The sequence below is a fragment of the Marmota flaviventris genome, chromosome 17 (genome assembly GCF_047511675.1).
Source record: "Marmota flaviventris isolate mMarFla1 chromosome 17, mMarFla1.hap1, whole genome shotgun sequence".
NCBI classification, from domain to species: domain Eukaryota; kingdom Metazoa; phylum Chordata; class Mammalia; order Rodentia; family Sciuridae; genus Marmota; species Marmota flaviventris.
The window spans coordinates 28971596-28986274 of record NC_092514.1 but is presented as its reverse complement, the minus strand read 5'-3'; the positions used below and the strand labels follow the sequence as shown (position 1 = coordinate 28986274).

General features: G+C 41.5%; 1 protein-coding gene across 1 annotated transcript in view; it reads right to left on the bottom strand.

Moving 5' to 3' along the window:
- The window catches only part of Ube2g1 (ubiquitin conjugating enzyme E2 G1), a 94966-nt gene extending 87298 nt beyond the window's left edge, over nucleotides 1-7668 (bottom strand). Inside the window, exon 1 of the mRNA XM_027922643.2 lies at nucleotides 7275-7668. Within this exon, the coding sequence (XP_027778444.1) occupies nucleotides 7275-7320 (46 nt within the window). The 5' untranslated portion in view covers nucleotides 7321-7668. The remainder of the gene's footprint in view (nucleotides 1-7274) is intronic.
- Nucleotides 7669-14679: the final 7011 nt, after the last annotated feature.

The following is a 14679-nucleotide window of genomic DNA, read 5'->3' as shown; positions in this document are numbered from 1 at the left end:
ATATTCATCCTAAATTGATCTGATTACATTAAAATAAAAAGAGCACTTGATATTTTACTTGTTTGAAACAAGGACTCACCCACAAGAGTTTACCTACCAGAAGATGGCATACCCTCCCTGCCACAGCACAGTTTTACTAAGAACAAAATAATACAAAGAATTGAAATTCATCTTGAAAGTGCAGTTGGCTCTTCACCTGCAAAATGGAAGTCAAAGGATTCGGGGTAGTGTCTGCTCAGCCTGATGGGTTCAATACTCAATACTTCAAAAAAAGGGGGGGCGGGGTCAAAATGATGTTGTGGTACACATTTGTAATCCCAGCTACTCAAGAGGTGGAGGCAGTAGTATCCCAAGTTTGAGGCCATCCTAGGCAGATACTGTCTCAAAATAAAAAATTACGCTGGGCGCAGTGGCACATGCCTGTAATCTCAGTAGCTCAGGAGGCTGAAGCAGGAGGATCGTGAGTTCAAAGCCAGCCTCAGCAAAAACGAGGTGCTAAGTTACTTAGATGCTAAGTAACTCAGTGAGACCCTGTCTCTAAATAAAATACAAATCAGGGCTGTGGATGTGGCTCAGTGGTTGAGTGTTCCTGGGTTCAATCCCCAGTACCAAATAAATTAAAATAAATAATAAAATGGGCTGGGGTATAGAGCAATGGTAGAACACCCCTGAGTTCAACTAGGACCACACACACAAAAAAAAGGCAACAACAGTCAACAATACAGGAATGATTGCTGGGTTATCAGACTTTCCACACTAGACATCTCTAATAATAAACAAGGCATTTAATTTCACATTTGTATGTAGAAGTATCACAAAATATCTGTACTAAACTGTACAATAAAACTATATGCTTTGGTACCACTTTATAGTAAACATAGGAGTGTACTAATACACTGATAAAAACTGACAAATTGTAGAGTTCAGTTCAACATTTAAATAATTCAACAGAGCTAGGGCTAGGGCTGAGCCATAGTGCACTTGCCTGGCATGTGTGAGGCACTGGGTTTGATTCTCAGCACCACATATAAATAAATAAAATAAAGGTCTATCAACAACTAAAAAAGATATTTAAAATAAATAAATGTATATATTCAACATTTTAAAAAATAAATAAATATATATATTCAACAGTGTTTTAGATTTAGAAAGTGTGGTTGTCCAAAACAAAGATTAATATAAAAAGTATGCTTCATTTGAAGTATTTTATTTAGGGAAAATTAAACCACCACATTATTATTATTTTTTTCTTTTTTTAAGTTGTTGATGGACTTTATTTTTTATTTAATTATATGAGATGCTGAGAATCAAACCCAGTGCCTCACACATGCAAGGCAAGTGCTGCACCACTTGCCATAACCCCAGCTCCGAACCACCAATTATTAAAAACTAAATTTCATTATATTAGCAAAGCTATTCACTAAATGACAAATTATTTACTTAGTCATTTACTTCTTAATGTTAAAGAAATTTTTTTTTATTCACTAAAAAGTTGCCAGGTGCAGTGACAAACACCTATAATCCCAGCAACTTGGGTGGCTGAGACAGGAGGGTCACCACGTTGGAGGCCAGTCTCAGCATCTTAGTGAGGCCCTCAGCAACTTAGTGGGATCCTGTCCCAAGACAAAAAATAAAAAAGGGTTAGGAATGCAGTTCGATGGCAAAACACCCCTGGATTCAAATAAAAATATTCACTAAAAAGTTAAGGCTTTTTTAGATTCTGTAACAACACAATAATTGAATAATTCCTTGATGTTCCTTCAACTTCAGGAAATGTAAACTATACAATACCACTCCCAATGAAAATGTTTGCTTGATTTATGCTTTTTCTGTGACACTGTATTCAGTACAATATGCAGTATCTGCATTATTTCTGTATTACTGTTAATGATTTCTGGATATAAAAAGTACCAACTTCTGTTAAGTAACTAGTAATTTGATGCAATGTAAATTTACTTGTAGGAATTCCTTCCATTTCTAAATATGTGGATTATCAACTTCTTTTAATTTTTTTTTTGGGGGGGGGCGGGTTGTGCTGGGGATTGAACCCAGGGCCTTGTGCATGCAAGGCAAGCAATCCACCAACTGAGCTATATATATCCCCAGGCCAACTTTTAATATTATAACCCTATCACACATAATATTCTTCTACTTCATAGAGTAATAATCAATTACTCTATTCTGCTTAGCTAAGATTGTTATTGTTATATAGTCTAGAAAGGCCAATAAGAAATATTAAATCTTTCTAACCCCTCCATTCTTTGAATGGCCTATGAATTGCAGAGCTGCTGATGAAACCACATAACACAAAACTTGAAACTGGGGTCCCTTGTAGGTGATCCTCCAAGGGAGAAAACAGGGTACCTTACAGTGCGACTCAGACCACCAGCTTAACATTCACCTCCAAGTGCTACTTTAAAAACTGGATTCCAGCCGGGTACAGTTGCACACATCTGTAATACCAGTAGCTCAGGAGGCTAAGGCAGGAGGATCAAGAGTTCAAAGCCAGCCTAAGGAATGATGAGGCGCTAAGGAACTCAGTAAAACCCTGTCTCTAAATAAAATACAAAATAGGGCTGGGGTTGTGGCTCAGTAGTTCAATCCCCGGTACCACCCCCACCCCCAAAATTTATTCCAGTCAAGTACTATGGTAAATGTCTACAAACTAAACACTGTCTCAAAATAAAAAAGGCTGGGGATGCAGTTTAGTGATGAAGCACCCTGATTCAATCCCCAGTACTAAGTGGAGAAAAAACCTGGATTCTAAGGCCCCATTAAGACATACATAGTGATAATATTTGGAGATGAGGCCAGGAATCTATTTTTTACAGACTTCTCAAGTAATTCTATTGTATACCAAGTCTGAAAAACACTTCATCACAACCTGCTTACATGGGTGGCCAGGAAACTGCAGATCTTGAAATTTTCCAGATTACTTTCAAATGTACAACCAAGATTTCTACTGTAAAAGAAGCCAAATTATTTTACTGTTAATGCATAAAGGAATTCTTTCTAGTTCTAGAATGTCTATGAAAATATGGAATGCCTATGTATGCCTACGAAAACATAACTAATGAAAATCTTAAAAAAAAAAAAAAAGCTTAAAAAAGGGTCTTCTTATTTCTTAAAACTGCTCTTCATAATAAAATTTAGTATGGTCAATGTAGGAAATGAGTTGAACTAACCCCAAATTTCTTCTCCACTAAATGTCAACATCAAAAAAAGCTTGGTGCTACCTTCCTTCAGTCTATGACACAAATTCAAAGGCATCTTCCTTGATTCTGCAGAATGTTGACTTTAAGTTGACAATGACTAATATATATATCTTTTACCTTAAAACTCTCAGACTAGGAGTGTACCCTCAGCAGAATTCGTGTCTAGCTTGTGCAAGGCCCTGGGTCCAATCCAAACACCACAAACACAAAAACACTCATGAATTTAATGTGTATTATTCTGTACAATAAATTTTATTAAGATGAGAAAACCAATTTGCCTAGTTACTGGATAAATTAGTTTCAAATAACCTTTTAAAATCTTATTTCATGATTGTCTCAGTTATTACTTCCTTACAAGCAATATACACAATTAAAAAACAACTCTAAAAACAGTCTCTAAAATAAGGTCTTTGTTCTAGCAACACCACTAACAGTACCTGTGACCTTAGGCAAATTATTTAACCTCTCTAAACCTCTATTTCCTTTTGGGGGGATTAAATGAGATAATACATGTTAAGGACTCAGTACTTGGTTTATGTCAGTCCTCAGTAAACATTAGTCCATATATATGTATATAGGAACCTCTCTGGGAGACACACAAGTGTCAATGATGGTACCTTCCATGAAAAAAAAAAAAAAACATGGGGAGAAAAGACTATATATTTTTTAATTCTGTATTTTAACTAGTGCTTATAAATTAATTTTTAAAAAGTACTTTTTTAAAATTGAGCTCCTGTGCTGAGGAATTTCTTAGTGTTTAACTTATTGCATTGTAAAAGTTGAACTGCCATTACTGAATTTGCAAAGGAGTAAGTCATAATCTAATAATACCACAAAGAAATATACAACCTATCTTATTTCATGAATCTGTTTTCTTACTTGCTTTACAATTGCCATAATGGCCTTCACTAAAATAATACCTTAACCCACTGGTTCTCAATATGGGATGATTTTTGTCCAGGAGATACTTGGCAATAGAGACATTTCTGTTTTCACAACTGGGAATATACTACTGGCATCTAGTGGGTAGACACCAGGAACACTGCTAAACAACCTATAATTCACAGCGTAGGCCCCCACAACAATAATCAGCCCAAAATATCATTGGTACTAAACTTGAAAAAACTCTGCAAACCCAAGTAAACCATTTTGCTTGATTCTGAAAGTAACCAAATCTTCATTACAATGACAACACGTCTGATAATTTCTCTCAGGTAATGAATTAAAATCCTTACCACTGGCAGACTAAAGGCAAAATAAAGAAGTCACTGTTGACCGCTCATGTTGAAAGTTTCTGAAACTCTACTTCTGGAAGGGCTTACAGGTTTATGTTTTCCACTTAATTAAATACACTTCAAGATTTTTAAAGCACTTATCATCAAACCTTTCAAAAGTTCACTATAAGTGATTTCAAGAGATTATAGTTTTTTGGGGCTGGGGATGTGGCTCAAGCGGTAGCGCGCTTGCCTGTCATGCATGCGGCCCGGGTTCGATCCTCAACACCACATACAAAACAAAGATGTTGTGTCTGCCGAAAACTAAAAAATAAATATTAAAATTCTCTCTCTCTTAAAAAAAAAATAAATAAAAATAAAAAAGAGATTATAGTTTTTTAATTCTTTCCTGTTTTCAAGTGATATTTGAAGAAATACAAATAGACATATTCCAGTCTACATGCTACTAAAGTAAAACAAGGGCTTTATTTTAAATAGTTATCAAGTCTTTCAAAATAAACTTGATGTTTCTAATTCCAGTTACACTGCTTTGACCTTCTGGTTCCATATATTAACATCCTTCAAAAATTTAAGAAAATATTAAGGGCTGGGGATACAGCTCAGTTGGCAAAGTGCTTTGCCATGCATGCACAAGGCCCTGGGTTCAACACCCAGCACCACAAAAAAAAAAAAAAAAAAAAAAAAAAAAAAAAAATATATATATATATATATATATATATATATATATATATAAAGTTCTGATTAAGAAAGCAAGAAAAGTTAATTGGAGTTACGTAACTTTACAATGAGGCTTGAAAAATTACAAAGTAAATCATTCTTTCCTCTACATTAAAGTATTTTTTAGTGTGCCCTATCAGAAAATCAACCATTCATAAAGAGCACTTTGAGAAGTGTTTTATCAATATTTGAAATATTGTTTTAAAAAAAAGAATGCAAAACTAAAGCAAGTTTTCACTAAAATCTGCAACTGGTTCACAAATAGCAAAGTTCTGACATACTGCTACTGCTAACACTGCTATTAGTCATATTTTACTTTCTTAGTAACTGCGAAACTTCTTTTGCACCTTTTAAAATGTATATCTTTTCCATTATGTAAGAGTTGAGCTTACTCAGGAAGTTGAAGCAGGAGATTACAAGTTCAAGACCATCCTCCCAACTTAGGAGACCTCCCAACCACCACACCTCGGGCTCAAAAAAAAGTCTGGGATCGTAGCTCAGTGGTAAAGAGTTCCTGGGTTCAATGGGGGGGGGGGGGGAAGTACTGCTTTAATATTTAGTATTTATTTATATTCAGTAGTTCACCATATTTAAAAAACTTATCCTGATTAAAGAATTCTTAGGAAAACAAAAGAAAACCTTCATTCTTTTCTTAAAAAAAAAAAAGACATAAAAAGGGCTCTTTGCAAATACAAGGTGCAATAAAGTTGCTATACTTCTGCTGCTGCTTTTCTAACACACTATTCCTGGTGGGTATCATTAGAACTTTTCCACTCACTTCAAGCCACTCTCCCTGACCATCTAGAACTTTAATACTAGTCCAAACCTGCTTGCTCATGGTCTAATAATAAACTTAATTATACAATCTGTAACAGCCCCCGACAACTTTTTCCTTAAGAAGCCACAAAGGTGATTTAACTAACACCTCAAACTCACAATCCATTTCAAAGACAGATTTCTTCATTGCTGCCTTAAGTTTCTACATCCAGGGTTAAGGGAGTCTGGCTGCAGGATGAGGGGGAAGATCGCCTGAACCCGGATTGACATTTACCGGGCGTTGGACAGCAGGGGTAACTGCTGGTTCATCTCTCTTTAAATCTGGCAGCACGTGGGGCGGCATTGTGAAGCCACCAACCCGCCACCCCCCTTTCACTCCGCACACGTAGGCCTCCAGCGCGCATGCTCGGCTCACACAGTCCTAGCAGAGTAGGAGCCAACCCCCTAAAAAGTCAACCTGGAAGCCGCAAACGGCCGAAGGCCGGGACAATGGGGGAGGGGGACGCACTCTTCCAGGCAGGATGACCCGGCCGCCGCCCCTAATCGGAGACTGCGAGCGCAGCCCCGGGGGTCTGCGAGCCTGCGCGGGAGCCTGAGCCGCCGCGAGCACAAAGCCCGAGCCGGCCAGCGAGCCGCTGTCCCCAGTGCCCGCTCTTACCCTCCCCCAGCCGGGCGGCGTAGCCGGAGCCGGTGCCAGGCGGAGGCAGGCGAGGCGGCGTCCCGCAAGCCGCCGGGTTCCCGGACACCGCGCGCCAGCGCCCAGGCCGCCCCGGCCGCCGCTTTTGTTGTGGGCCGTAACTCCGTGGACCCGACGCTGCCCGGGGAGAAGTTTTGCGCGTCTCCCCTATCCGGCCCGGATTCAGCTCCTATCGCCCACTCCTGGCCCCAGTTGCCCTGCACCGCTTGGACTCCAGCGTCAAGGACTCACCGCCGCGCGGGGCCCAGACGCTACAGCTGCCCCAAGGTCCGGCGGCCTCCGCCGCACCTGAACCCCGGGACCCGCCCCTCAGAGAGGGTCAGTCAGGCCCGGGATCCACAGCCCCTCCCCCGCAACGCCCCACCGAACAGTGGGGGAGGGGGCGACCACCCTCCCACTCCCGGGGCGCCAGGCCCCGTCCGAGGGCCAAGGCAGGGACGCGTCCCCGCCCCCAAAACCCTCTGAAAGCCAGGCAAGAAGTGCTGGGCCCGGCTGGGACCGAGCCCGTGCTCCCCGCCCTCGCAGGCCTGGACCCCTCGCCGCCCGGCCGCCGGCCGAAAGGAGGGAGGAGGCAGTGGGCACCGCTGTCCGCGATCGCGGCCCGGCCAGGCACCCCGCCGCCCGCCTGCTCACCTGCCAGCTGTCTTCGCAGTAGCAGCGCCGACTGCAGCTCCGTCATCCTCCCCGCCAAGGGCCCGGGCTGGCGCCGGGGCTTCCGAAGGGTTAGGGACAGGCTCTGGGGGCGGCTGGAGCTGGGTGTGCTGAGGAACACGGGCCCCGCGACCGGATCGCGGAAGCCAAGGGAGGCCGGGCTCGGGCAGCGAGAGCGGCACCTCGCCGGTGCGGTTCCACTCGGTTCGACTCTTCTCACAGCGCCTCAAGCCCGGAAGGGGAGGGTACCCGGGCCGCCGCGGCGCGCACTGGGACTTCGCTCGCCCGCTTCCCTCCTTCAACCCGCCAGTCGGCCCCACCGGTGCCTTCCCCCGCCACTGCCTCACTGCGCGCAGGGCCGCTCCGCGCAAGCGCGCTGGGCCTGCCTACTTCAGAAGCTGCCCGCCCGCTAGCCCGACCCTCTGGCTCCCTGCCCCGCCTCCGGCAGTGGAGCTCCGCCCCCTGAGCGCTGTTGCCCCGGCTGCCGCCATCTTGGGAAGGTCCACGCCCGGCTGGCAGCCAAACCCTCAGCTAGTAGACGCCCCGCGGACGCCATGACAAAGAGGTCGCGGAGGGTCAGGACGCCACCTCTAGTTTGAAGCAAGTGGTTTGGGAGTAAAGAGGCCAAAAGAAGCAGTAGTTGTCTAGTTGTTGGCGAGTATCCAGCAGCAATCAAACTCTACACAGATGGTGTGCGAATTAATCATTGTTAGAAAGCCGAACTTAATGCTGATGTTCCCCATTTTAAGCAACTATCAAAACAGGGAATATATACTGATAATTCACTTTTCATGAAGACTGCACAAAAAGATTCTTGAAATAAGGAAAATGTTCTGCATTTCATAGTATAAAACCATTAAATAAATCGATAATAACGTTCCATTGAGTAGGGTGAGTTAAAACTAGCAAAATCTGACATGTAATTCAAACTGGCATCCAGAAAGGAACCTACTATGTAAAATCAAGGTGTGAAAGCCAAGGTTTAGGAAAAAACCTTACTCGGCCCTATGTCCTCTTCCCCATTCTAGCAGTGTTGTGCCTTTTGAAAACAGTCTCAAAGAAATGGAACAGAAGAAAACCAACAGTAGTGACAGTTAAATTTCTATGTTCCTTCAACAAATGTTTATTAAACCTCTACTATCTATGTATTTGGACTATAGAAGACACAAAGAAGCTCAGTGTGGGAAGAGAACTCTGTTCCTACCCTCAAAAGGCATAGGTTTCTGTAAGCTCCAGGTGAAGTAAACAGGAGAAGCTAATTCCAACAGTTTTTTTTCTTATAAAAAATACTGAATTAGCATGTGCAAGGTCCCAGGTTCAATCCCCACCACCACCAAAAACAAAAAACACCAAAAAAAAAAAAAAAAAAAAAACTTGTCTAATTATTCCCAAATCTTAGGGTTGAGGATGTAGTAGCAGAGTTGCCTAGCATGTGTGAAGCCCTGGGTTAGATTCCCAGTTCTACGAATAATAATTCCCAAATCCTTACCTCCTTCCCAGATTTTTCAACAGAAGTTCAGAACTGCATATCCAACTTTCTCAACTTTCCTTTAATTAGCATTTACTGAGCATCTACTATGAGTTAGAGGTGACTCTAGGATCTGAGGTCCAAGTGTGAACTAGACAGACCAGATCCTTAACCTCATAACACTGATACCCAGGGTGAGAGGACACTCAGAAGACAGAAGCAAATGAAAATTTAAACAAAGCACTTTATCCAGGCATAGTAACTGCAGTGACTCAAGAGACTGAGGCAAGAGGATCATAAATTCAAGGCCAGCCTCAGCAACTTAGACCCTCTGCAACTTAGCAAGAACTCTCTCAAAATTTAAAATAATAATAATAAAATCCTAGGCATAGTAGCTCACACCTGTAATTCCAGAGACTCAGGAGGCTGAGGCAGGAGGATTGAAAATTCAGAAAAGACCAGCCTCAGCAAATTAGTGAGGCCCTGAGGACTTAGTGAGACACTGTCTCAAAAAAATAACAACATAAAAAAAGAGCTGGGGATGTGGCTCAGTGGTTAAGCAACCCTGGGTCAGTCTAATCCCCAGTACAAATAAGAAGGAAGAGAAGGAGAACAACAACAACTGAGGATGTCGCTCAGTGGTAAAGCACTCCTGAATTTAAATCCCAATTCCTAAGTAAATAAATAAGGCTTTGGATTATAATAAGTGATATGATTGGAATTAATAGGGTGAGTGAGTAGCTGAGAAAAAAGAAGTTTCTTCTAGATAACATTTTCAGGGAAAGCATCTCCCAGAACATTATATTTGGGTTGAGATTACAAACAGGATGTCTCATTTGAAGATTCTAGGGAAGAACATTTTCAGGCAAAGGAAGCAAACACTATGAAGACTCTCAATATCAAAGAGCTCAGCTCAAAGAAGAGAAGGGAGGCCAGAGAGTGGGACAGCTACACTGCAGCCTAATGAACAAGGGGCTCTGAGTAGAGATTAGAGAGATATGTGTGTGGATCATCCCAAAAAGGGCCTTGTGGATCACAACAAAGAGTTTGGAATTTAGTGTGGCTACAATGGAAGCCTTGGGAGGGGAGTGAGCTGACTTACTTCATTATATATTTATTTAGCCTTGACACAGCTAGGCAAGCACTCTACCATTAAACTATATCACCAGCCCTTTTTATTTTATGTTGAGATAAGGTTCTGCTGAACTAACTAGGCTGTCCTGAAACTTCCAGACCACCTGCCTCAGCTTCCCAAATAGCTGGGATTACAGTGTGCACCATAGAGTGTAGCTCTGATTTACATTTTTTTAAATCTCATTTTGGAGTATGTGAAAAACAGAAGACATTACTGAAGGGTAATCAGAAAGGTATTGCAGAAGATGAGGCTAAAGTTAGTAATGGCCTGAATCAGGATGAGACAGTGACAAATGTTAATGAATTTGAGCTAAATTTTGGAAGTAAAACAATTTGCCAACATATTGAATATGGATAAAGGGGAAAAGAAAGAAAGGTTTATGATTCTTGGAATAACTGAATTGATTTCAAATTGGAGAAAGTGTTTGGGGTTTGTTTGGAGGAAGAATATCAAGAAATCTAATTTTTTTTTTCGGTGCCAGAGTTTGTACCCAGGGCCTTGTGCATGTGAGGCAAGCACTCTGCCAACTGAGCTATATCCCCAGCCCAAGAGATCTATTTTTGAAGGAGTTAGGTTTTTAGCTGTTTATTAACTATCCAAGCAGAGATGTCAAATTAGCATATACATACATCAGACTTGAATGCAGGAAAGAAGCTATAGCTCTGGATATAAATTTGGAGAAGTAAGCATCAGGTTTCCTAGGAAGAATATGTAATGAGATAAAAAAAAAAAAAAAAAAGCTGTGGGGCTGGGGTTGTGGCTCAATAGCAGAGCACTCCTCTCACACATGTGAGGCGCTGGGTTCCATCCCCAGCACCACATAAAAATAAATAAATAAAATAAAGATATTGTGTCCATCTACTATATATATATTCGAAACCTGCAGGCCCTGAGATCCATTCATATATATATATGAAAAAAGAGCTGTGAAAGGGACAAGAGTGTAGCTTAGTTATAGGGTGCTTACATATATATATATATATTTTTTTTTAATCAGTTATAGGGTGCTTACATATATATATATTTTTTTTTTTTTTTTTAAATCAGCAATGAAGCACCTAAACGTTTTTTTTTGTTGTTGTTGTTGTTGTTGTTTTTGGCAATGAAGATTAAACTCAGGGCACTGATTATAGGCTGATTACTGATTACTACCAATTACAGGCATGTGCCACTATGACTGGCTACGCACCCATTTAAAGGAGCTAGCATTGGAGGCTGAAAAAAAAAATGGAAAAAGAGAAGAAAACCCAGCTTGTGATCTCACAAAAACTGAGATAGAAAATGTTCCCAGGAGCAAGGGTCAACTGCCCCATGTTGCAAAAATAGGGAAAAACAAGAATTGAGAAGTATGTTCTGAGTTTTGAAACTGGGAAGTTTCATTGGCCTTGATAGGATTTTGATAGATCAGTGCTTCTTGGTGGCAGAACAAAGTGGCCTAAAGGCCAATTGTAAGGTGAGGAAGTAGAGATCTCAATGTTGAAGTACTTATTTAAGGTTTGTAGTCATGAACTGAAAGTGCAAACAGTAGATGCAGTTGACTTTTTTGGGTTTTTTTGTTGTTGTACTTTTTGTTTCTCAGTCATGTTCAGCTGCTCAGGTGCAGTGGTGACTGACAGTCTGGTTCATTTAGGATTAAGGGTTAGCTAGGCAAGTAAAATACACAGACACAGACAAGTTTGTTGAGAGTCCATGAGCAAATGATTATAGTAGTGGACTGCTCTAAGCTAGGGAGACAACAAAACAAAAACAGAAAAGATCTGGTAGATAAAGAAAAATTATGGAGACTTGATGAGGTTAGAGAATTATGTGATGTGGACACTAAAACAAGTCAGCTAGATGGACAGGAAATGGCTGTCAGGAAGCTGACCTGAAACCGAGAATTCAAGTGTGAGATAGTTATAGATTGTCTCTTGGGGATGTGAGAAAGGCTGACTGGTGGGATGGGAGAGGAAGTCCAGCAGGTGTCAGGCAGGCATACTGAATTGTCACCCACACAGTCCTATAAGGACAGGGCTGGAGTAGGATGAAGAAAAGTCAACTTCATTGATTACTATATTTGCAGATAACAGCAATAAAGGGGCTAAACAAGTAGTACAGATGTATGGCATTGACCTCCAAAGAGTTACCAGTTAAAGGAAAAAAGATGGAGAATCAGCAATTGGGAACAAGGTGAATATTCAAAGCCTGCAGGCCCTGAGATCCATGGAATGTCAGTCCTCCTTTGAGAGGGCCAAGGAAGCTGACTCCTAAGAAAAGAACCAGGTTCAGGTAAAGCCAGGAAGTGAAGAGGAGCCCATGGACACCTCAAACTGCCCTGACCTATACTCTTTCTTCTCCCCAGAACCACACTCTGTAACCAAGCGTACCTAGTCAATTGGAACATAAACATAAGGGTCACTGTCAGTGTTCCTGCTCTCACCCCTATACCCAATGGACCACCAAGACCGAAGTTTTCTCAGGGACACTCCTTAATCAAAGCCTGAGTCACTGCCACAACCTCCTAAAGGATCTCCTGGCCACAGATCTTGACCCTACCCTCTCCAGCCAGAGCAAAACATTCAAAATACAAATCTGCTTTTGTCCCACCACTACTAAAAAGTCTTCAGTGGCTTCCCCCTGTTTTAGGATGAGGTCTGAGCTCCCTATTGTGGTTCAATTGCCTGTCACCAGGTAGTGTTGCAGAACTCCCAGCCTCAACTTTCCCATCCCATGGCTCTTCCTGACACTCTGTGTTTCTGACAAGCTACATATCTTTTCCTTCCCCGAAAAGGTCAGTCTTTCCATTTGCTGTTCCAATGACCTGAAATAGTCTTCTGCTAGATATATGTGGCAAATTCCTACTAATTCATCTTTCAGAGCCTGGAAGGAAGCAACTTCTCCCAGAATGCCTTTTCTATTCACAAAATTAATCTTATCCCCCGCTTCCTATTTCCAGCATGTATTATATTTCTTATCCTAGCATTATAATGCAGTATTGCAATTTCTTTTTTGCTTTTCAATTGTGTATAAGCTTGCAATGGCAGGACTTTTTCACTTCTCTGTTCTCAGCATTTAATACAATGATGCTACGTGGTAAGCACTCAACAGATATCTTTTGAATGAGCAAATTGGTTTTATAAAATTAATAACAATCTCTCAAGATTAGTATAGAGCTATGTTTATTAAATGTGGGTTTGTGTACCTGGCTGAGGGTGGCAGAGAACAGTTTGCCAAAGTGTTCTTGAAGCCACAAAATAAGCCCAGATTAAAAAGCAAAACATTCTTAGCCAGGCATGGTGTTGCATGCCTGTAATCCCAGTGGCTCAGGAGGGTGAGGCAGGAGGATCAAGAGTTCAAAGCCAGCCTCAGCAAAAAAATGAGGCACTAAGCAACTCAGTGAGACCCTGTCTCTAAATAAGATACAAAATAGGGCTGGAGATGTGGCTCAGTGGTCAAGTGCCCCTGAGTTCAATCCCCAGTACCAAAAGAAAAAAAAATTAGGGCTGGTAGCTTGGCATGCGTGCAACCCGGGTTCAATCCTCAGCACCACATACAAACAAAGATGTTGTGTCCACTGAAAACTAAAAAATAAATATTAAAAAAAAGAAAAAAATTGTATCTAGAATACATAAACAATGCTCAAATTTTAAAATGCCAAGTATAGTGGTTCACACCTATAATGTCAACTACTTGAGAGGCTGAGGCAGGAATATCTCAAGTTCAACCCTTTCTCAAAGTGAAAGGGCTGGGGATGTAGCTCAGAGGTAGGACTCTTCAGATGTGCACAGTGGTGCAGGCCTATAATATCAGCAACTTGGGAGGCTGAATCAGGGGAACCAAAGCCAGCCTCAGCAATTTAGCGAGGTCCTAAGCAACTCAGCAAGACTGCCTCAAAATAAAATAAAATAAAAAGAGCTACTGATGTGACTCAGTGATAGTACTCCTGGTTCAATTCCCAGTACCAAGGAGCAGGAGGAGGAACTCTGTTTGATCCCCAGTAATGATGATGACAATGATGATGATGATAAAAATCATAATAATACAAATAACCCAATTTTTAAAAATGGGCACAGATCTGAAAAAACACTTCTCCAAAGAAGATACACTAATGGCCAATAAGCACATGAAAAGATGCTCATCATCATTAGCCATTAGGGAAATGCAAATCTAAACCATAATGAAATACCATTTCATCCTACTAGGATGGATAGAATCAAAACAACAGATAACAACAAGTATTATGGGCTGGGGATATAATTCAGTTGGTAGAGTGCTTGCCTTGCATGCACTAAGGCCCTGGGTTCAATCCCCAGCACCACAAAAAAACAAACAAATAGTAGGTAAATGAGAAGCTTCACACATTGCTGGTGAGAGTGTAAAATGGTATATTCACTTTGCAAAACACCCTGGAAGGTCCTCAAAAAGTTTTAACACAGGGGATGGGGGTGGAGCTCAGTGGTAGAGCACTTGCCTACCGTGGGAGTGGGTTCAACCTCCAGCATTGGTAATAGGGAGGAAAGGGGTGAGAAAGAATTACTATATGACCCAGATATTCCACTTATAGGTATATATGCAACAGAATTAAAAATATGCATTCACAGAAAAACATGAACCTGAATATAAATAAATAAATAAAGGAACAATCCAAATGTCTATCAACTGATGAATAGATAAGAAGTGGTATGTCCAGTGGGGATGTAACTCAGTGGTAGAGAGTTGCCTCACATGTGAGGCCCTGGGTTCCATCTCTAGCGACACACACAGAGACACAAAGAAAAATAAGTGGTATGTCCATATAATGGAAT